The sequence below is a fragment of the Anopheles bellator genome, chromosome 1 (assembly GCF_943735745.2).
Source record: "Anopheles bellator chromosome 1, idAnoBellAS_SP24_06.2, whole genome shotgun sequence".
NCBI lineage: Eukaryota > Metazoa > Arthropoda > Insecta > Diptera > Culicidae > Anopheles > Anopheles bellator.
In genome coordinates this window covers 35,759,606-35,783,708 of record NC_071285.1, presented here as the reverse complement: position 1 = coordinate 35,783,708, position 24,103 = coordinate 35,759,606, and the positions used below count along the sequence as shown (strand labels likewise).

Below are 24,103 nucleotides of genomic sequence, written 5' to 3'. Positions count from 1 at the left end.
TTAGTGATTACATAACATTTATATTTATTGGCTCATTTACTTCGGGAAGTAGGTTGACACTTTCACGATCAAGTTCACTTGACTGCCGCAGATGATCCACAATACACTATCCGGAGAAAATGTTGAACGGATTGCTCAAGCCTTGGCCAAACTGTGGAAGGGTAAAGTTGAGGCCCGGAATCTGCGGAAACGGAAAGATCCGGGGAATGGTTGGTGGCTTTGGAGGTGTAAAGTTGAACGGCTGCGTAAAGTTGGACAAGATGCCGAAAATGTCCGGCAGCTGGCGGGTGCCGTTCGCCTGGGAGGTGTAGTTAAACTCTCGTCTTGTTCCATTTTGGTAGGTGATGACCACATTGGCAATGACCTCCTGGGGAGTAGGCAGGGCCAACGCGATGGCAATGCAGAGAACGGTTGTGAGCAACAAAAAGTAATTCATTCTGAGCTGCGTGATAGTTGCGTTAGCGATTGTGAAACTCAACTGACCACAACGGTTGAAAGGCTTCTTTTTATATTGAGTTGGGCAATATTCGCCATATATTTCGCTGCATGTTTCGTATGGGAAGAACATTTGAATATATTAGAATCCATTACTTGAGAAACAACCAACTGAATCAATATTTTCAAACGATCACGTTTTTGGTTTTCGGAGTGCAGCGATCTTCAACATGAGTACACTCCGTTCTTTGCCCGTCACGAATTCGTTTGCTTAAATTAGTGTAAGCCATTATTTATACATATGTTGTGAACATCAATGGAAAATGTACATTCTGAACTCAAATTGTTTGTAAAAGAATGGATACTTGTTATTTATTTGAATAACACACGATGACACTGTTAATTGTAAAACGCAAAGTTTTCTTACATTTTTACAGTTTCCAAGGTAATTGTGTAATAGTTAAAAATGTGAAAGTTAAGTGCATTTTGATAAGGCGTTTTATTTCCTGCCACATTTTTGTAATTATTTATGAACTGATTTGTTATTATTGATATTTTAACGGTTTTTAGACAAAATCTGCCAAAGAATGGATAATTAAATAACAAACGAATAACTCTCTCACAAAAAATATTTTTGAAATATGCGGAAATAATATATTCTGATTTTGGAAAAAATAAAGGAATAATGTACGTGACCGTTAAAGAAAAACTTATATGAAGTTATTTCTAAAACAACCACTTCACTCACTTTCTTAAATTAGTGTGAGCAAAATAATAACAATGACCACAAACCTTAATCGTTTCATCAGTTTCATTCGTTGAAATTTAGTTTCTTTCGTTAAAACTGAAGACATGAATCACACATGACTTAATGCGACTTAAGCTGATTTTATTTCGTGTTTCATCTCATTTCGTGGTTTTATCCAGCAAATGGAAAGCCCGGTGGAAATGTTGGAATGGTGGCAAGTATATCATCCACAAGTTTTTGCTCGCTGCTGGTCAACGGGTGAGTGCGATTGAAGTGCCTGCTTGTGCCATTCACGGAGATTTCTCCACTACCGTAGCCATTACTGCATTCGCAGACACATCCTTGGTCAGCTGGTTTACCCCAAACGAATGCAATGCACAGGATAGATGCGAACAGCAGAATAAAATTCATCCTTTCAAAGGCGAGTCGATCGGTCGGTCAAAAGCGTTATTGTTTCCGATAGTGTTTGATATAGTTCAAAGCTGCAACACTTTTTGATACTGGCTGTTAAAGCCTGTAACACTTCGAATCCGGTTGAATTGTCAATTGTAGAACAGCGCCCCTAGTGGTCGGATTTGAAATGTTTTGACAGCTATGTCTTCAGTAAACATTCAACTTTCAATGCTGAAAGTTTTATCTTGATACGTGGAGTTGTTAGAAAGTTATGCTTAATGGAACTCGAAAAGAGAAAAAAAATTCTGCACACTTACGTCGAGAACGCCACGTGGTCTGGTTTAAAAATCTCGAAAACACAAAAACTCCCAAAATCAACTGGATATGCTGTGCTTTGCCGTTTTTGGGAACCCAATACCGTAGACTAATAGATTCAGAGTAGACATCGTAGTGGAAAATACGACCAGCAGCTGAACTGGAAGGTTTTGAGATCAATCAAGGCAAATCCTGGACTTTCGGTTCGGGATTTTGTAAAAAAATGTGATCGCAGCAAAAGTAATGTCCAGAGCTACTGTCTACGAAAAAGCTACTGTTTTTTCCTTACATGTAAGCATCCAAACAGGACACTTAAGCAAAACCTAGTCATTAAAACACGCTCTAGAAAGTTGTACGAGAAGGTTCTGACGAGGTAAAAAGGATGCTTGCTTATGGACGACGAAACATACGTGAAGATGGATTTTGGCCAGTTACCCGGTACGAAATTTTATCTCGCCACAGCACGGGGTGATGTCCCTGCTAAATTCAAGTTTGTTTTCGCTGATAAATTTGCACGGAAACTTATGATCTGGCAAGGAATTTGCAGCTGTGGACGGAAAACCAAGGTTTTCATCACGAACAAGACGATGAACTCTACCGTATACAAGAAAGACTGCCTCGAAAAGCGAGTTCTACCGTTCATTAAGTCACACAAAGGTCCTGTTAAGTTTTGGCCGGATTTGGCAAGCTGTCATTACAGCCAACAGGTGATTCAGTGGTACCGTGACAACAAGGTGGATTTCATCCCAAAAGGGAGCAACCCACCAAATTGTCCACAATTCCGCCCAATCGAAAACTACTGGGCAACAATGAAAAGGAAAATGAAGAAGAGTGGTAAGGTGATGCGGAATGGTGCACAAATGGCCAGAAACTGGAATAAACTAGCCGCTGAGGTGGACCAAGTGTGTGTGCGGAAAATGATGGCGCGAATTCCGAAGAAAGTTCGAGATTTCATCAGACAACCGACGGAATAATTTTCCCATATTTTTCTCTTAAAGTGCAATAAAATACCTTCATTTTGATTACTTCACATGTTTTCTAAGTTAAACCAACTCCGAGATAGACCTAAATCATGTCCGCCGGATTCGAAGTGTTACAGACTTTATTGGTCAAACGAAGCCATTTTATAGCAAGCGCATGAAGGCGTTATGCGAGAACAGGAAACTTACTAACCTTACTATGCGAAATTAAAGATGCGGCCATATTGATTCAATATTTGCACACCGTTGGATTTTGTTTCGAATACCCAATGCAATGCTAATTTGTAGCCCAATGACGTCTAATTCAGTTATTGTTTGGAGTAATAATGGTGCTCTTAATTATCTCCAGTGTTTACTTACCCACAAAATCAATTTTCTTTCGATTGTGTTCGGCTTTACGCAAATTACGGCTGCATTATACAAATTGAACTATCGCATCACGAAGTTCGATAGTTCATGTAAATGCATGATGGGTTTTATAAAAATCGTTCAAAATATTTGCACAGTTGCACAGTTCCGTTTCCGAACTGGGTTTATAAGAAGAGCATTTTCGGAGTACAACACAATTGTTCCTGGGTCGAGCTTCGAACAAAATCGGCACAATGAAAGCTTCACTACTATTCTTTGCAGCATTTGCTATTGCCGTAGCTGCAGTAGCTGGCAATCCTCAGTTCCCAAACATCGTGGGTCGTCGGCCTAGGCCTCCACCAGGACCACCGCAGCAGAGTAGTGACTCTAGTGGCAGTAACTCGTCCGAAAACGACAACGACGCATCAGGTGATTCCGCCGATATTGAAACGGCCGGTACCGGCAACCTAGAGAATATCGCCTTGCACGTCTTCGGACGCCATCGGCCAGGACCGGGCCGCTGGTGGAACGTTCCCGGGGGCCCGCCTGTACATCCATGGCATCCTCGACCACCGTTCGGCGGTCAAGGCAAGCCCTGGTGGTGGCCACGTCCACCATTCGGACGTCGCACAACGACAACCGTTGCACCTACTACATCCACTTCCGCGTCCGAGTCCTCGACAGCTGAGGCTACTACAACTACTGGAGATGCTACCACAACGACTGCTGCATCTACGACAACGGAATCTACAACAACCGAGGCTGCCACAACTACGGAGGCTGCCACAACAACTGAGGCTACGACAACGGAAGCTGCAACTACCACGGAGGCTTCCGAATCAACCACGACCGGATAAAATTGGCGTTGAAGAATGTTGATTTCAAAACAAAGCTGAAGCATTATTAAAGCATGTAACTTGTTACCGCAACAATGTGCAATTTTTTAACTATAACCGAAAATATAAACGCAAATTCCAAACGAATTTCACGTGTGAAATATTTCCATTCAGAAATATTTCAGCATCGCGAGTACAAAAAATCGGTTGAATGAGCATTTTGGATACCGAAAATGACTGAGAAGTGAACAAAACAATTGATTTTACGTGTTTATTGAAATTGTCATCTGCTGATTTATTTTAATTCATTTGGCTATTACATTTCGGTTTGCGTAGCATGTTTGGAGTTTCCGCAGTGGCCGTTAATTGCGAGATTGCGTAAATATCTGTTGATCAAAATAACGTTCATTCCGTGTAGTAAGGAGCAAGAAGAGAAAATGTCTTTGTTCAACTTTCAGCCTTAGTGTGCAATTCATCAACAGAGAGCTAGCAATATTGAAACTCGTCGCGCGATGTTAACTATGCATCTGTAACTATTCGATAGTGTTTTCTGTTGTAACGACGATAGAAGAAGGGAAGCGTGGTTACGAAGAAGGGTATGAAATCGGACTGCACTGGGACCGATGCCAGAAGACGTTTCATGCCTTGGCCGGTCTTTCTGTTTTCATTTACAGTATAAGTACATGATTTGTTCTATAAAATTGAGAGAAAATCATTAATATATCACTTCATTGGTAACAAACACCTAAAATGCTGTAAATTTCGTTACATTTGTCGCTACACGCACACGTGCTTTCGTTTTTTTCTTCCTCGTGAGCTCATCCTCCGTTCGTTCTTCTCCTGCGCGTATCAACTTATCCTATCTAATCTTATCCTTCCGGCGGTTCCATGGCTTCAGTATGTGTTTCTTCAGTATTCAGTATCGGTATTGTTGCGTTTAGTTTCATGAACCAGAAAAAAGATGGTGCAGTTTTGTGAGAAGGAGCTTCGTACACTCTCCAATCTTGAATTTCTTTATTTTATTCGTCTTTGCCACATATTCCGGGCCTTCCGGAGCCCTTTCCAAGACGCAATAGTTGCAGCGTAACTGCGTTAGCTGCACCTTCTACGCGTCGTAACTGTCATTTGTTAGTTGTGTGAAGGCTTTATTTTACTTTCAATATGTTTAAGATTAACATCCATGATCACAGGAGATATATAACTTGTTAGCGGTCAAAAGAGATACCATACGTCACTTGCCTTCAGTATTTTCTAGCCTCGTATCTCGTTGGTTCAATTACATTAGGTTCAGCATATTCCTTTCCATCTGCCCAGTGTACTCACGTTGGCCACATCTCACGTTTAATGGCAAAATATAATCGAAACAGAAAAACGGGACTCGAAAATAGTGTCGAAACACGTGCAACAAAAAAAACGTTATAATCAAGCGGATAAGGACAAACAGCGTAAGATAAAATAATCGCGTTTAGCAAACAGTTTCAGGGGGATAAATTTCGCATCTCCCAAAGCAGGGAACACTCCGAATGGAGCCAAAAACAATCGAATGATGAGTGAAATTTGTAGTGTAAGTAATGATATCATAAAATGGAGAAAAGAAAACAAAAACTAAAGAATTCCACAATTGATTATGTGATTGTTATTGTAATCATTCATTTTCATTTCAGTGCATCGTCCGCTTTTCACTTTCATTTTGTCTATTTTAATAAATAATCTAACATTGTAGAAGTCTTTGCTAGCTGTTGTGTGTACGCGGCGCGTTTAAATGGTTCACCGTTTATGCCATTTTGTGTTAGGGCTTTTGTTTGCCAACATTTTCTTCTCACACATCTTGCACGTACCGTAGCACGGGCTTGGACTTGGCTTGACCACTACGATTCGTTCTTTATCTCTCTGGTGGCTCGGTTAGAGTATATCATTTCACGTTTTGACACAGTGTGACGCACAGGTAGAGAGATAGAACCAAGGAGAGGGACACTGATTGCTTTATGTCCTAACCTAGCTATACAGAAAAGGGCTGCACCCTTTCAAGCGCCCGGAATCGCTATCACCATCACCTCCGAGCAGATCGAATCGTTGTTGCGAACGCGATCCGCCAAGCCTAAGGAACGAAAGCCTCTCCCGTTCTTCGGTAGACAAACGAAAATGTCTAAATGGCCTACATCGGGCTCTAACCTCTGCCGGTTGTTTCGACAATGCACAGTTGCTTTGAAAATTGAATAATACAATTTTTTAAAAATTGCTACTAATAGGTAAAATAATTTAATATGATCTGCATCTGCAACTAGCATCTCTTGTCAACTTTTCGTCTCATTAAGCTCCTTCGGATTGCTTCCCTTGAGCTTTTGCAACAAAATTCGAGTTCCTTACGTTGTTTACTTGCTGGTCGGTCGTTTGCGCGCCTGGCGGACATTACTTTATCACAATCACCCTGCGAGAGAGCGCCACAACGGCTCAGAGAAGGCTCCTGGGCCTCAGGCAGATCCGTCCCAGGCCCTTGCAGCTAAACAACTATCTGTGTCACCCAAGATAGTGCGACCGTTTCGTCGTCTTCGAGTGGTGTTAGGATTTGATGGAACACAGCTAAACATCTGACCGGAACGTTGAGGCGAATGTGCAGGGATAAGCCTTAGTCACTCAGCTTTCCATGGACGGTCCATTCGCTGGAACCACGCCAGAGGGTTTGATGAGAATGATGGAGCCGAACGGCTGAGCGGCGCCGTGTACCGAGAAGCCGAAACATCGCAGAACGACGCGGTGCCGGGCGGGACACGAAGCGAAGAGGTTGCAGCGGCACGGTGCGAGGAGTGCGCGGTGCAATGCTTTGCAACTGTGACACAGATCACGTCATATTAACACCGAGGGCACGGCTCGAATACTCGTACACGACGTAGCTGATCGAGACGGCCGGTAATACTTTGATGAAGTTCGGCGTGATGCCACGGTAGAGACCCAAGGGACCTTCCGTTTGTATTATTCGCTTAAATACATTGGTCATGTTCGGTTCCACCGTGACACTGCCATCCGCGTTCGGACCAATTGTGACCGCTGTTGCGAAGAGAAATGAAAGCAAAAGTTGTAACGTAAGTCTGTTTGAATGTTGCCCTCACGTGTGGGGGCTTGCGAAGCGTTGGTATCGTTGCTTACCTTGAGCTTGCAATCTCGTTCGGACCAATGCCAGGGGGTAAGAGCAAACTTGACCGAGTGTGCTGGACGCACTACCACAAGCCAGCAACAGCCAGAAGCTGGGCTGCTCCGTCTCGTGGTGGCTAAGGTACTTCTTCTTCAGCGTCTCGTACACCGCCAGATCGATGCCGGCGTACGGGATGATGCCGAGCATGTTTGGAATGTAGCCGCGGTAGAAGGAACGCAGCCCTTCCCGCCGGTAGATCTTTGTGGCCGCATCAACGATGCTACTGTACTCGCCGGTCTTTCGCAGCGCTAGTCGGGTTTTTAATACTTCCATCGGGTAGATGACCGTCTGGCTAACGCCTCCGGCACAGGCACCCGCCACGAACCGCTCGTAGATCGTCATCTGACGTTTGTCCTTGCCACGGATCAAGCGCTTCACCTGCTCGTACGCCGCGAACTTGATCGCACTTTCCGGCGCGATCTTTAGCACGTTGATCAGATTTCCACGCCACAGGCTCCGCACGCCACCCTCCTTCAGCATGTACTGAAGACAGTCTGAGATTCGCTGTTTGGATGATTGCACCTGCAAGGGTAGAAAAGAACGAATTAAGGAATGTCATTTGCTGGAGCACACACCATGCGTATGACACACACGTACCTGTAGGAACACCTTCAGCCGATCCAGTGGCGCTGTGCAGGTTCGAGATACTGCTCCGGCGATTCCACCCGCCGCCAGGTGCCTCCACCACATCCCGGTTTGCATTTCGCTCTGCGTGAAGTCATCAGGTACGTTTAGATCCTCACCGATATCCAAGTACTGTAATGGAACCGCCCAGCAACCGCAAAAACGAAACATTAATCCGTGGCCCGAAATGGTGGATGGCTTATGGTAACTAATTTGGCAGTTACGGTGACGAATGATTTGTACCGCGTGTGTACGGCGTGTGTCGAATGTGGCTACACTAGCAAAACGAACGTGAACAATAAGATAATCCTATACGACTTATGGAACAATGAAAGTGAGCCACGGGTAGTGGAAGAGTGCTGCGAACGATTGATCTTGGCCGAAACAGTCTACAAGGTGACGGTAGAACAATTGATGAGGAATCAACACCCTATACGACATCTATCGATTTAACCAACGTTACGAAACTACACAACCAGTACCAACTAATGGGACTAATCTTTCAATAACTACCACTGAAGGTGATCGGTTCTAACGTGAAGAAAACTTTATCCCGATCGGCTTACCACCGGATCGGATCAGCTGATTCCCGCGTGACGCTGCCAGTATTAATCCAGTATTCAGTGGAGCATGTAGGAGAGTGATCACGCTTCGCTCCACGTTGGGTCAAGTAAATAAAACGAACCCCACAAATTCCCTTCTTGCGTTTGTTATCTCCCCCGCCCAGGGGTATCAGTTCCTCTCGGCATGACTGAGCATCCTGCCAGCGAATGTACCACTAATCGCGATTGTTTGTTAGATTGGTTACTGGCAGCCACTGGCTGACGTATTCAGGATGCTCCATTTCGTCATTGTTTGCAAAGCGAACGCAGCAAATGGTACAAACAGGTTAACTAGCAACAATCGGACAATTTTACCTACACGACACAGATACCGACCCGACTCAGAGCTGATGGTTTCAAGTCCAACACGGCTCCAGATTAGAAACATCGAATAACCGTAGAATTTCGGGTAAAAGTCCCCATGAAAGTCCATCCGCACTGTAGGTTAAAGCCCTCGCAGGGAAGAGAGCCTCGAGACCGACCACTGGAATAATCTGGTTTTGGTCGGTCCACCACGGTCATCCTTGCCCTGCGTGAAGTGTGAGGTTAAAGCAATGTCTGAGTGAACTAAACGTCACTGATAAGCACTCGTCGCAATGTGTCCGGGTTTGCTAACGGTGTTTTTCGGTTATTCCCTGGTTCATTCCATGATTTTGGAATTTACAGTGCATGCGAACGGGAAACTTTTAGCATCTTCGTATACTTTCAATCACTATTCCAAGTCAGGAACAGGAACGAGACGTTGCAAAGGGAAACATTTACCTCACACGACCCTTCGTTTTGGTGGTCTCCCTTCGTGATGTTCCTTAAGTAACTGTACAGGATAATCGTGTTTTGCTACTTCATCGCCTTGTCATCGCTCGCATCGTCGCCCACGATCAACACGAACACGACAACTTAATTACTTTATTGACAACGTTGTCAAGCGTCCTCTTTACACGCCATTTAATTTTCAGCGTTTTGCTATCGACAATTCGGACGAACGGAAATGGGTCTGAACACATCACCCAAGAGCACGCCCCGTCCCACCTTTCTAGTTAGGGGTCCTTGGAAAAAAATGGAAAATGCAAACAGGATGTGTGATTCACGTGCTCTTCCACTCCATCTAGCATGGCACCATTTTGGAGCCATCCAAACGTCTTATCACCAACTGTTGGCACATTCCAATCGGTTATCAGCACACTGCTCGAAGCTTGGCAACAAGCGACGCCGGCTGCCGAAAGTAATTCCCATGCAGGACTCGTTATCAATACGGTGTTGAAAGACGTGCCCCCCTTCTGACACATCTGACGCGATCTGTATTTTCACGGGTCATACGATTGGGTGTTCCGTTCAAACATCAAACAGGATGACAACAGGTCCTAGAGTTTGGCGCATCCCTCAGTCTCTTATGTCAGATACTAACCACACGGTGGCCGGCAGGTTCACCGGAAAACAATGAAAGGACTCAGCACTCGGCCACTTACGTAAGTGAGAGAGGAGCGAATATTTGAGCGAATTTAGCGGTGGTTTAGCGTGACAGTTGCACTCAACCGACAGCCTCTAACACCTTCCCGGTGCCCTTTTCGGTTTCGCTCCCCTATTAATAGTTTCACTCGGGGGGTACCGGCCTCCTCCCTCAAAGTCGCACTCTGCTTTCTCTGTGCGCAAAACACGACCGCGGGCAATACGACGCCAATCGAATCTGCCGTGTTTGTGAGTTTAAAAGTAACCGAAATGTTGCAGAGCATGCAGGCGCTGTCGGTGTGTTAACCAGCCGCAATGGCGTTTACCTTCGTCACTAGCTCGACATAGAAATCACTATCCAGCGTGTCCATGGTCATGCGCGAGGATCGATAAAAAGTCCCATGCAATCGGGAAGCGTTCACGCACCCGCGGCAGGAAGAACTAGGCCCCGTCGTCGTTGTCCTTGGTCGTGGTCCTACGGCGAATCTTCCGCCGCGTTCAGCCGAAAACGCGAAACATTGCCAACGGGCTCATGGCAGCAGCAGCAGCAGCAGGAGCCAGGCCAGTGTTTGCAGGAGTTGTACGCTTCCGGACACACAGCACTTTGGGAGAGAAACCGAGCGCAACGGTGGTGGCGAATTCGCCTGCAGCACCGTAAGCGACAAACACTAACTTTTCCGACAACCGTCAGCCATCAACTGGCACTCGTAACCACATCAGGTTTCCTCGGTTCTGGCTTGGGTTAGGTGCCAAACGGCACCTCTCGGCACCGCTTCCCTTCGTGGCCAGCCCGTGCCATAGGAAAAGAATGCTGTTCGCTCGGAGAAAAACCCACCTTCGCTCATCGAAAAGGTGAGCCTTCGTGAGGTACGGAGGAAAAGCTCCAAGAGCGATTTTCACGCTCCGCCAACATAATCTCTTCGCCGCTCGCGATGCCGAGTTTTACGAAGAGAGGAAAATAGTTGCCGGAGATCAACCCAACTCACGGAAACAGTTCGCGTGAGTGCCAACGATGGGTCCAACCCCATCAGTGCCATTTCCACACGGCATGCACATTCCACGGCATTTAATCGACCAGCTGTTCAGTCGATCGGCACGTGACGGCGGCCATAGACCGGTCTCTAGGCATGTCAATTGGCAGCAGACCATAGGGAGTAGACGGAACGGTGGAAGCAAATGTTGCACAAACCTCAACGGGGGCAAATTTTTTGCATTTCGCAAAAGTCATAAAACTGGTGTACCATTGGCTGCTCCACTAATGCGCATGTCGGAAGTAGTGTGCAGCGACCGGTGGGAAGTGCTTTCCACAGCTGTACATATCCGCCGCCTGGCAGAGGAATTTTCCTTCGACGGTATGCCGGTAAGCGACACAACAACCCAGGCTTTAACCGTACTTTCATATCAGGCTACAACTGGCTAAAAATGGAACACTTCGGAGTAGACCAATCGGTGACCTTCACCCGGCGAATGATAGTGATAAAACATAATAATGATCGCATCTGTAGGGCTTCTGTTCGAAAGACAAAATCAGATTACCAGATCAGCGGCGCCTGAAAGTTATACATCACGCCGTACACAGCGTGAACGACAAATGCTCGACCAGCATACTTTCTTTAATCGATACGCTGTCAAGCGTTTATCGTTATATGGATAATTGAGTTCTAATTACACCCACGAGAGTGTCCTATTCGACGTGATACCATTTTGTTGGCATCCATTTGCATTGCTTATGGTACTTGGTAACGATTGGCCAGACTATCGGCCTTCGGTACAAAACGATAATTATTGACGATTATTCAAATAACTTTATCTAAGTGGCAAATTTTGCCTTTTCAAATTCCTTCTCTAGTGGTGAGCATGGTGGTGAGTGAGAAGCGCGCCCAATTCTCAAGCATCAACCGAAATTCACCACTTTTGACGGCGCAGATCACTAACGACCTTTCCAGCGCAGCGGCGCGCGGGATCGAGATAAAACCGCCTTAGCAACAGCAACGCGCGCCGTGCGTCGGGCATTGTTCGGGTCCGGTTTTTTTTTTGACGCACGCTCTAAGGGCAAGGAACGAGTTCCGCGCGCAAACGGAAAGCCCCTAGCGGACCGGACGCACACACATACAGACGTTTAAATGCCGCCACAAGCCAGACTTTAAATGCACCCCAAACATTAGGGCGCAGCAGCCGATGAGTCAAGCGGCAGCGTGTTTTCCCTTCTCGCGCCGCCCAAAACGCCGTGCGTGATTAATGCGGCTTCCAGGAACGACGCGTTGGAATGCTTCCCGCCAAAAGATGGCCCTTTAATTTTGTTTTCGTTTGTTCGGGTGGAATTTAGCTTTCACTTCAATTGTTTAGCGGGAAACCATTTTTTGTTGAAAAGGGTGAATGTTGAGAACACGTGTAGTTCCATCGAGAGTGAATAATTACCCGTGACAATAGCTCCTTGAAGATGTGGACAAAATCCTCCAGCACATCGCCGCCGACTGCTGGTATCGCGGTCTGTTCGAGGGCCATTTTGTTTCGGTTTGTTTGACCTTCCAGTAAAGTTACACTCTATCACAATAAAACGGAGACTTTCTTCCGGAGGATCACAGAAGGCGCTGCGCGCTCGTTTATCGCAGCCTTTAAAGTACTAGTTCTGATGCATAAATATCACAAGACGTTTCTAGAATCCTCTATCACCGGTCCACAAATTTCACTCTCTCTCTCGGCGCGTTTGTAGGCTTTTTTGTGTGGGAAGTATCGATTCGCACCAAAGCACGTGTACTCGCGATAAAGGCGTTGAACGAAGTGTGCTCGCTCAGTGCGGGTTCGGGTTGCTCACCGATGCTGGCTCTCTCGCACACGCGACACGGCGGCGCGGTTCGGCGAACGGAAAACAGCTGTTTCGATGCGCGCCTAGCAACAGCGGTATCTTTTCGTCGCCTGCTCGGTGACCTGCGTTCACTTCCCGCGGTCGGCGTAGACGGCTACAGGCGAACACACGAACACACCGTAAGCTAATCAGCGTGCGTTAGGGAGCGAATTCGCGCCGTGTATGGCGGTTGACTTTGCACTTTAATTCCAATCGCTTCCCACTGGTTGGCTTGTAATTGTTTAACACTCTCTCTTTTCCACCTTTCTCCGAAAGCAGCACCACGTCAAATTTTGTTTCTCACCCCCGTCGACACAATCGAACTGTTGGGTGCTCTTTTTCGGGGCGAAAGGGCCTCTTTTATCGTACGCCCGGTACCCGGAACCCGGTACCTCGGGAGGGATAAAAGGGTTTGTGGCAAGCCTTGTCGCTTACTCCGCTACACCGATGCAGCGAAAAGCACGTCTAAGCGTGGCGGTGGCAAGATTCTCACTAACCGCGGACCGCGCTTGACGATGACCAGTAAGCGACCGTTACGATAGACAACGCGGTGACGTATGCTAAACGACGGAGCGAGAGAGTCCGATGCCGACGGCGGGCAGAGCGGGCCAGGAAGGTCTCATCGGGAAGGTTGTATGAGGGCATGATCGTGGTCATTACGTAAAAACACGTGAAACCACCCGAAGCCGGGCCCGTTGCGATAAGTGTTGCGAACGGTTTCAATTGCGTTAGAAAAGAGGAGGAAATTATTTAGTCAACTAGACAAAACCATCTTTTGCTGAACTGACCCTCACCATAATTCAAATTAAAAGCCACAGGTGGACGGGAATTATTGCTACGACTATTCCGAGTGAGGCAGTTACTGAAGTTACTTTTAGGAGAGTTACTTTTGATGACCTTGAAGAAGCAATACTTTTTTGACGTATTGCGAAAACTAAGCATGCTTTGTATGATGTTTAATATTCCGCATTAGTTGGGGCAGAAATTTCCAGATCGATGTCTTTCAGTACAGTCAGCTGGCCAAGGGTCACGAACAATATGACAGACAAGTGATGAAAGGAATCGACCATTCACCTAGAGGTGCCAAGTGGCGTTTAACTCGTGCCCATATTAGCATACCTCCTTTGCCAAACGCTCACCCCAAATGTCCTTCGTTTCAAACAAAGCATGTGGTGCTAAGAACCGGGCGAACTTTGGCCATTTCGAAAGCTTGCAATTGTCACAAGAAACCAGAACCGTGAACGCTGAACTCGCTGCTGCAAGCATTCGAACCGAATCGAGGCAGTTCGCGGCGGTTCGGAAGAGCGCTTGTCCCAAATAACGTCACGCCCAGTGCAAGTCCGGATGCCAAAAAGGGGATTTGTTTATCTCACACATACCGCTGCCTGACGTCACACGCAGAGCAGCGAGATAGGGGTTTGCGTGCCCGAGTTTTTTAAGATAAACAGAGTAAGTAAGTCTGCATGACGCACCGATCATGGCCGACGCGCAGTTCACACCCGACACCGAGGCTTGAAACTATTTCCCGTCTAGCCACAATACAATTCCGAAGTGACCGACCACAAACCGGAATCAGTACAACGACGATAGTGTAAATCATTGATAAGCAGACGTTCCGGTCGTCGTAATACGTCACGGGGGAATGCAATCAAAACACAAACACCGTTCTACAAACCAGACACGGCCACAAACAAACAGTGGTTGTAAGACGCATCTCGGCAGAAGCGAAAAAACAACGCTTCGAACATTATTGGCACACATTGGCGGTCACATGGCCGATGCCTGATAAGCTCGCGGCGCGTAAACGATGACGCGTCGCGACTACGGCCCTCTAATTGGATCACGCCCCGTGAAACGATGTTCAAGGCTGATTTTGGGCCCGACATCCGGGCTCTGGCCCTCGCATACTCCCAGCAACGTGCGAGGGGGCTTGCGATCGGCGTAACCGTCGGCGCATGGCGTATAAACCCAGCGCGGAAGATTAGGGACCCCGGGCGGTAAAATGACCAGATAAGTGTTGGCTACTTCTTGGCTATCTTATCTAGTAGACCACTCAACAGCCTATAGGTGACAATGAATTTTCCTTTAATGGTCCCAATTTATCACGCTTTACAACCCAGCAAACGAACTCCGCGTACGGAACTTACGTAAAAGGGGTTCTTTGGCGTCATCACGAATGCAGACGATCTGATTGGGAGATTGTTAAAAGCCCTCCCTCACGCGAGATAAGCATCGGAGAAGCGACATTCCGTCCGTGCGAGGAAAATGGTTCCTTCTTTCGGGTGGCCCGGATGATAGTTTTTAATTAGATTATTTTGATTGCTTCTGGCACAGATTTTGAGGGTCACGAAATGTAGATTGGCCATGGTTTCTCAACCTCGACGTGTGCTCCGTTTGAGTTCAGCGAGAATTGTGAAAAGCCAGTTGATTTGACTGAACTTCAAATTAAAACAATTTAAGCAAACGGCGAAAACACCGACGAGCCACGCTATGTTTGTAAAATGTCCTCCGAATGACAATTATACATACAAAAAAAGAAGAACACACCAAATGTTTCCGCGATCACAGATCAGAAACTGGAAGGGTGCCAACCGAAATGAAACATACCATGGCGAAAAAGTGTCACTCTCGCAGTGCCACGCTAATTTACAGCTGGTCCGATCCGGAACGTTTTGCACGGAATTTATGGGGCGCTTGCTAAAAGCCTAAAATTTTCGGACACGTCCCTGGGAAGTGTAACAAAAAATGCGCTATTGCGCCCCATTTTGCGATCGATAATTCGATCACGCGCCTCTCGCCAACAATCGCCCGTTGGGTGGAGGTGTGGTCGTCTGGGGGGCTGATCAACCGGAGTGGTTGTGTGCCCCTTTTATCAGGATAAAACCGGCGACTTGGAACCTCAAATTGGCAATTCACATTCATCAGAGAAATTATTGGCCCGCGAACCATGAGATCAGCGAAAACTGCTCCGAACCGGATCACGACGATGTTGCACTGCTCACTGGAGCGGCTGTTAAGAGCACGGGCACGCGAAAGCAATTGAGACAAACATATGTCTCCGCATGTGGCCACAAGTAAGATTCATCTCCTTTGATTAGGTAGTACTTTTCCATCCGAACTTTGAACACGGCGCTGCGCCGTGCTGGACACCGACCGACGACGACCGTTGATCGGAAGCACTATTTACAAAACAGCTCCTATGGGGCTTCTGCTCTCCGAAGCTCATTAAGTTGCAGGCCCAGTAAACAGCTGGACCTGAAGGTCTGTCCCTGATCAGTCGTAAGTCGTAAGCAATCCCGAACCCGCTCCTTTTTTGTTCAAATCGTCAATATTTGGTCTTGAAAATACGACAGTTGCTTCCAGGACAGAGTAATCCGCAATAGAAATCCTTTCCACGATACTTCGTTTTCGCTAGGGTATTTTGCTTTGCTTTTAGCTGATTATACAACGTCGTGAAACCCTCTTCTCGTCCATCCCGTGCACTGGCATTTCTTCGGGAGACAAAAAACCCGAAACATCTGCTTTTAAATATAGCACAGACTCGCACCACGTTACCCGACACAAATTTGCCTGCGAATGTTCGGAACAAACCCGAACCAGGGCTTCGCGTCCATTTGAAGACTATTTTCAAGCGTTGGCCGAAACAAGATGAATGAAATGTTACCTTTCGCACGAATAATTAGAAGAATTTGAACCAAAGATGCATTATTTACAGTTATATTCATTATCGGGCGATGGTGTCTCTCAGGTAAGAGATAACATCATTCACCATGCGTCTCCATTTGGCATTAGCTTGGTTTAATTAATTAATGCTTACTCCTCGAAAAATTATCGTGAACCACAAAAACACGTTCAATTATTGTCAATTACAAATTTAAATTTCTAAGGTAGACTCTGAAATTGTAATAATATTATTAAATTAACAGCGTTGAAAATAAACTACCATCGTAAAGCATTTTGCATCTATTACGACACAGACTTAATCATCCTTTGACAACCAAACCGTCCCCAAACGAGGTCTATAAATAACAGATTGGAACTCATTGTTTTAAGAGTTTGGTTTTCTGTGAGACATGCGGCACCAATTGCCTAGGGCCACCGCCGTAACACAGATTCACAACCCAAGCCTGAAGTCGACGACACAACGACGAGCTGAAGACCATTTTTGTGCAGTTTAAGAAAAAGTAGGGCCTCGTGGATAATCGTGTATTCAATCATTGGCACCAATTATGCTAGTGAGAAGCGCATATGACATTGTAACGTAAAATGGCGCAGCCAAATCACCTTTCGTGGCAGTTTCAACGGTCAAAGTGTCTTACTCTGTAGAAAAATATCGAAAACGCTGTTAATAGCAAAATGTTTAAAAATAACTTCCACGCATGAGAAAATCGTGGCTCGACTCAGTCGCAGAAAATTTCGATTTTTTCTCACTGCCATTGCCGTTCAGGGCAGGGTCAAGGAGAATCGGGCGAAGGAAGCGACGGGTTCCGAACGGTCGGAATTCTGGGAACACTATAGGATATAATAAAATAAACTACATATAATCAACGAGCGCGTGACTTCTTGGAAGAAGAGTAAACAGATCCGTCCCCACAACAAAAACCACTTCTGCAGCAAAACATTATATTCGAGGAACCGGTACAGGAAATATGTGCGTCGCTTCCCGATCGTGGGACGCGCGAAATCACCACAAAGAGCACCAGCGCACCAGGAACTAGACGCTCGAGAGATTGTCTTGCGAATCGCTAAACCAGCTGTTTTCGCATGTTTCGCACAACGTTCTCTTAAGGACTGAGGTAACTGAACGCCCCCCCTGAACATCCTTGAGAAGCTCCACTACTTCCGGAAACGGAGCGTGAATGAAAAAATGTGCAAAAATATACCAAAAGGAAAAAAACCTTCCATGTGTAGCGTCACGCGCTTGCTGACTTTTTTAAATCCTTTACATGACACCTGGCCCGGTCTTTTTTTATCGGTATCGGAACCGCACCTATCTGCCGACGTCTGTTCAGATCTTGAGAGATTGCTACACAATCCCCCCGTTGTTTTGAGGATTGACGTGTGTTGAATGAAGAAACACAAACATCATCGTTGTCTCTACTAATCGGACCTTGGAAACAGAGGCGAACTTGAAACCCTTTCTCGCGCCCAATCCGTCGGCGACAAACAAAACCGGGCGGGGAGATCATTGAACGGACAAACGTCATCGTTGGCGGGGGCACATTCCTACGACCACCTCCTGTGCGGCCACACACACATGCACACCGTGACATGTTAAACACGGTGAAGAAGTTTACTTACTCAAACATCGAGCATAGCCTGGCCGGTGGAGCCCATCGTCAAGCGACGCGACGGAGGCTCGTCTTGGTTTCAACTTATGTGTCAGTTAGTTTTCAGGCCGCACTTTACAGATACGTACCCCGAGGGGGGCGAGTAGTCAAAGGGTACCAACTGAGGAGCAGCTCGTGCCGACAGATTACCGAAAGGTTCGACAATGTTGTCAGAACATAAGTGGCGCATGTCGGCATGTTGCTAAACTACGTGTCGTTACCTTGAAACTGATTTCTTCTCCTATCTGTGTACATTACATGCAAGGAAAAAACTAGTTCAATTTCCATCCACAAACTTGCCGACAAAAACATTCAGAGGCACGTAAATATTTGCAATTAAATTATGGGACAAACAGGATCTGAACGGATCCCTCTGATGCGACCTACAGTTGGAAAACGTTACAATTTAAACCAATCAGCGTGAATTTTCGAAACACACGGTACGTGCGTCACATGGGGCCGTTGCACGAGGTCACGAGTGCAGCAACGAGCGACTTTTGAACACACTACCACCTTCGATCTTTAGTCGTCACACAGTGCCGCCAGTTGCCCCAGATAAGAACAAAGAGCCGATTTTGTGCTCTCGTGGGTTAAACGGCCTGCAAGCGTCTTGAGCAGTGTGTGGTGCTGAACACGCTCTCCGACGACACTCGTCGACTGTTGCGCCGATCGAGGGGCCGAGGTTAAGGGTCACGAAGGAAGTAGATTGTTTGGTTCCCCCGGCGAAACCGTACCGAACCAGATTGACGGCATTTATCAACTTTGACCGGACTTTGAACGAACAGCTAATTAGAAATGGCGCACTTGGGAACACGCCGATCAAATTACGCTGATGCGACAAACGGTGACGCAATCGATCTGCTACACTGCGTAAGCTTGCAAGCACTTCACTATTACTACGGGTGTAATGAGCTTAAGCGCTTGGACCAGGACAAAGGCATCTAACAGGGTCGTCAAAACATTTTCGTGATTTTGATTACTTTGCTTTCGAGCTCTATAATATTATGGTCATAATAATCATACTACTATCACTAATTATGGACAATACATGTCTACAGCTATTATACTACCGCAGAATGAAAGTACGTTTCACAAATTATTATTCCTTCATCTGGGTGACATGCTATCGGCATGCATTTAACATAGTACCACCTTCAATGGCAGCCTCACTAAACAAAAATACAGAATCTTCCCTTTCGCTATGACATGACCATGGTAATTATCGGTTGAATGAGTGATCCGATGGCTATGACGAGTGTGTTTGTGTGTGAAGTTGTGCACAGTGGTGAGCAATATGAGAAAATCGACGACTGATAAACACATTCCGAACGAAGTGCAGTATTGGAGCCGTAAAGTGTGCATACCGATCAATCTGGCGATCACATAAATACGCGTAACAAGCGCTACCAAACATCAATAATCGAGCGCAGCCGGGCAGTATGCAAAAAGAAGGCGTAAGAAGAACATGCTCGTGACCTCATAGGATCACGACAAGAATTATGATTGTTAAAACAAAACGATGCACCAAAAAGGACAAAAGCTGCGTTCGAAGAGCGAGCATTAGCGAATAGAATACACGCTCAGTGCATCGCAAGCATATTTTACGGCAAGCGCGACCTAAGCACATCATATGCGAACCGTCAGCGAATCGTGGGGCCAAAATTTCACAAAGATTAATTTTGAAAAACACCGCAGACAGCAGATGCTTCTGTCTTCGCCGACGTCTCGCATAAGCGACGCAAATACTTGTGTGCCATTCAGCAGAGAACCAGGAGAGCAGCGGTCCTGGACCTGAACCGAAAACTAAGCATTTGTGTAGCATAGAATGTACAGCGCGCCGTACTACTCTGATCCAGACCACACGGTGATCCGTCAGGAATCCGAGAGGACAAAGGAAGGCATTGGAGAACACTGTACCTTACCATCCACCAGCAGATGCGAGGACGCGCTGCCGTTGGTGGACGCGACGCTGCAGGGCATGTTCGTTGGTGGGCTTAAAAGCAAGTCCGTCACATGCTCGATCGCCTGCTCAACATCGATCAGACCGATCAGCGCGGGATGCTGATCGTTGCTCCTGGCAAGGCGACCAACAGTCATCAGGTAGGCTTCGTTGTGCCTGAGGTTCTTTTTAACACATTGCCGTTCCGTTTCGTTTGCACAGAGGACAATTTCGAGTTCGGTTTTCAATTTTCGATTATGGTTGTTGACGGTTGAGGTTTCCGTTTCGTATTTTAAACGTGCGAACCGCAACACCAGAAGAAGTGTAGAGGAGAATTGGAAAAGTAGAATATCAAAAACCGGAAGTTTATGTTTCAACTCCCAGTTACTACCACACAGTACAGAGCTTAGATTATCCTTTTACGGACCGCACGCGCGTTGAGAGAACATGGATTAACCCCGGTGTAGGGATGGAGCAATACTTACAGTCGAATGTCGCCAATATTTCACCAGTTCGTGGATGTCGGACGACGGAGCCAGCAGCAGAAAATCTCTCCATTCGTCAAAGCTGATGTTCAAACTACCGTCCTTATCCATTCTGCAAATTTAAAGAACGCCGAAACATGTGTTAAGAAATGGGTTTGTTCAGCGCGAGCCCTTCATGAGAGCCTTACCGTTTAAGTAGCTTGGCCGCCTCGTGCCGATCCATGTCGATGCCGAGCTCCTTGAAGGCCGTTATCAGCTCCTCCAGGTCGACCATTCCGTCCCGGTTCTTGTCCAGGTGGGTAAACTGTAAGCGTAGATTTTTTTCGTGCTCCCGCACGTAATGTATGAACTCGGCCAGCCCGACATCGCCGCTCTGCGTCTGATCGGACTGCTTCAGGAAGCGCTGAAAAAACAACGAATGGCCGTACTCCTGTCGATTTAGGATCATAGGGTTCGTTGTTGGATTCATGATGCACGTGGGCATGTGTTAATGGCCAGTTTGGGTTTTAGCAAAGCATTGTGGCGGGGCAACATATAGCGATGATGATGCGTTATGTGTGTGCGTTGTGATAAAAGGTAAAGAAAAGAAAATGAAAGATAACATTAAGGACTACGTCAACATCAGAACAACCAAAGCCAACTGGGATTGTAACGGATACAAGAAATTTAAATTCAAGCGACAACTTGCGCGCAAGCCCTGCACGCAATATTGTCCGTCCAATGTTCACAAAATGATTTTTATTGCAAAACTATTGGAGAGATGATTTTTAACCCAAAAATGCGACAATGAATAAAACAAACATGGTTTTCAGAATAGCGTAACAGGGATTCAGCTTTAACCTGTTTTACAAACGGTTTCCGTACATAATGCTCCGATAAGTTGTACGCGATACCGTGTGCAATGCAAGGGTGCCTTCTACACAGTCTAATACGAGCTAACACAAAATATCAGAATTTTAGGCCAAGTAATTAAAACTATTTAGATTTGTTTCTTTTAAACGTAGAATTGTACTGATGAGAAAAACTAAATCAATTATAAGAGGAAAAACAAGTTAGGTTTGTGAATGGTAATTTATAACAAATATTAAGATGATGTATGAGTTATGGTTTATGAAATCATTTGTCATTTTCCATCAGCTAATTTTAAGTAATAGTTTTGTAGATAAACGTTAGCATGTTGTTAGCAACAGCATCCCCGTTCGCAGCTAAAAAATAAATTAAGAATATATTGTTTTCCCAAATACCAAACCTTTCTTGCGAAACAAATGTGAATGTTAATTGAGGACGAAATGAAAGAGAAATTATTAGGCAAGATCTCGTTTACGAATAAACAACGGGATTTCCGTGGACGCTTTGCCGGCTTGCGACCGGATTGGATTTGTCGACCCCCAAAAGGGGCACACAGCGATTTCATTCGGTCAATGTCGATTCCGCAACAGCAGCAGCAGCTCACCGGGGAAGGTTAAAAATAAAGTTTATCATCTTGCGCCCCACGCGCGCCACATCATCCACACTGGTCGTTGATCGTTGACGGTGCAATTGGAAAGCAAAGAAACAGACAACTCGTAATGATCCGTGTCGCGCCGCGGACCGCGGGAATGGATGCTTGGATAGGTGATGTGTAGAAGTAGTCAAAGCGGCTCAAACCGGATCGTCGTGGACAGTGGCGCAATGATGTCGTGCCGACTACTTTGCCAACCGTTCGCGTGCCAAATCCCGTTTCGCCAGTGATCGGCAAATGTTCGTAAATCGTCAAGATCCGGTCCCCACGTGCCACCGTCTCAGGTGTGCGTTGATCAGCTGGGCGCTGTTTACATACAATTCACGAAAATCCCGGCGAAACCAGTAACAGAGCCGAACCTTACTATCAGCGGCGTGACTCAGGATTCGCGCAAGCCGGAAGCGATAAGACTTTAGTCTTTTGGAAACCCCGTGGTAGTGAAACCAAATGAGAGCAAGCAACGTCCGACGTCATTGCAAATCGCATTAAACGAAAAAGAAAACCTACTTAAGACGCAGACTAACACCGGTTATCTGCCGGACAGGCGGGACGATTTTACGCGTGTTTTGGAAATGTGTCTTTCACCTCACGTGTTCCGAACTGATAAGAGTTTGTGCCATCAAAACTAGAGAGTTACTCCACAAACCCTTACTTAAAAAGGAAGGAAGGAAAATTCAGGCAGCAGAAATTAAAACAAATATTTTTGTGTCCATTCGCAAAACAAACTCAGACTAACCGGATTTCCACAGGCCAAAGCCAGAGAATTATAATTGAAAATGTAAAGATAAATAACACTAACAAACTCTGGATGATAAGTTATCATGCCAAAAATGTCTCAGCATTACTTCCAAACATTGGAGCACCAAAAACGATGCTCGTACTTGAGCATGAAAATCGCTTTTCGGGTCGCAGACAGTCTGTCGACGTCGGACTCGTCGACAATGGCTTTTCCAAACCTCTCATAGGGCGCCGCCTGGGGGGCTCGTCGTCGTTGACCGAGACAGAGAAAAGCTTTTCTCTCCGGTGGCGTACACACAGCCGCTGGCCACGCCACGTGGTGAACGAAAAGGGAAAACCCGCAGACTAAAGTGCGCATACGTCGTCGTAGTGGCTTTTCACTGCCGTTGCCATTCTCCTTTTGCCCTTGGTGGAAGGCTGGTCGATTAATTTCCTCTCCCGAAGCAAGCAAAAGAGCATGAGTAGGTTCTGTGGTGTGTGGTCGCCAGTGGGCCTGCTTTGCTTACCTCCGCGTACTGATGCGAAAGCCCGAACTCCTTCAGAGCCGAGGAAAGATCGTGAATATCGATCCGGCCATTGCCGTCACGATCGAGCTTGTTGAAGATTTTCTCCAGCCGCTCCTCGTCCGCCTGGGGCAGCTCGTGCAGATAGTGCACGGGTGGAAAGTCCTGACCGTTGGATCCCACCGAAGTGCCACCGTTCACCGTGTCGTTAGCGTGCGCCGTCGAGCCCCTGTTAACGTTGACCATTGTACGTTCACCGGCCGCGACGAAGATCCGGACCAGAAGTTGCTCTTGCAGCAATCCGAACACACTCCTCAACGCTGCACCAGGCCACGCACACCTGGATATCGCCGATTGATTTCCAACAATCACACACTGAACGCTCCCCACTAACTTGCTAAGCGGACCCCCAATCCCCAATCCGGGCCACTTGCGAAACAATGCGTCACACACGACCGAAATTGGTGACTTTCCGCTTTCACCTGCAAAATGCTGACGCTTTTGGCACAGCCTACTTCTTCACATGTGAGTTGTCGACGTTGTTTTTCCACCAGCCAGCAGCTAGCCAGTGGAACGAAGGGGCCACGGGTCGGAGTTCACTTCTCGCGTTTATTTCACACGCGGATCGATCCGTTTCGCGGGCGACTAACGCTTGCTGGGCGTGAAAAAGGAGAACGTTTGCATTTCGTTTGCCCTCTCCCTTCTCTCCTAGGCCTGAAAAGCTAACAAAACTGTTGGTGCATTTGACATTCGTTCGGCTTGACAGTTGCGCTCTCGCGATCAACACTCAACGAAAAATTCTATGCAATTAACAAGACCGTATTTTACTATTTTTTCTTTTATTT

At 46.5% G+C, this 24,103-nt stretch overlaps 3 protein-coding genes across 7 annotated transcripts; 1 reads left to right on the top strand and 2 right to left on the bottom strand.

Moving 5' to 3' along the window:
* On the bottom strand, window positions 1-466 carry LOC131216817 (uncharacterized). Its single transcript, XM_058211397.1, has one exon. It carries the CDS (start codon window positions 434-436, stop codon window positions 107-109), a length of 330 nt encoding a protein of 109 aa, XP_058067380.1. The 5' UTR covers window positions 437-466; the 3' UTR covers window positions 1-106.
* A 2,982-nt stretch (window positions 467-3,448) lies between these two features.
* LOC131216322 (spore coat protein SP96-like) lies at window positions 3,449-4,205 on the top strand. The gene has a single exon (XM_058210774.1). The coding sequence runs from the start codon at window positions 3,474-3,476 to the stop codon at window positions 4,074-4,076; it is 603 nt and encodes a 200-aa protein (XP_058066757.1). The 5' UTR covers window positions 3,449-3,473; the 3' UTR covers window positions 4,077-4,205.
* A 176-nt stretch (window positions 4,206-4,381) lies between these two features.
* Window positions 4,382-23,592, bottom strand: LOC131205843 (mitochondrial adenyl nucleotide antiporter SLC25A25). Of its 5 annotated transcripts, XM_058198111.1 has the most exons (7): window positions 23,262-23,592; window positions 20,705-20,946; window positions 20,517-20,628; window positions 20,010-20,216; window positions 7,843-8,001; window positions 7,200-7,767; window positions 4,382-7,100 (listed from the first exon to the last, which is right to left on the bottom strand). In XM_058198111.1, the coding sequence occupies exons 1-7, from the start codon at window positions 23,502-23,504 to the stop codon at window positions 6,895-6,897; spliced, it is 1,737 nt and encodes a 578-aa protein (XP_058054094.1). In that variant the 5' UTR covers window positions 23,505-23,592; the 3' UTR covers window positions 4,382-6,894. The 5 variants fall into 5 exon arrangements, with proteins under 5 accessions (XP_058054094.1, XP_058054095.1, XP_058054096.1 ...); XM_058198112.1 differs by lacking the exon at window positions 20,010-20,216 and having other exon boundaries at window positions 23,262-23,591; XM_058198113.1 differs by lacking the exon at window positions 20,010-20,216 and having other exon boundaries at window positions 20,705-20,919; window positions 23,262-23,591.
* Between the last annotated feature and the right edge of the window lie 511 nt (window positions 23,593-24,103).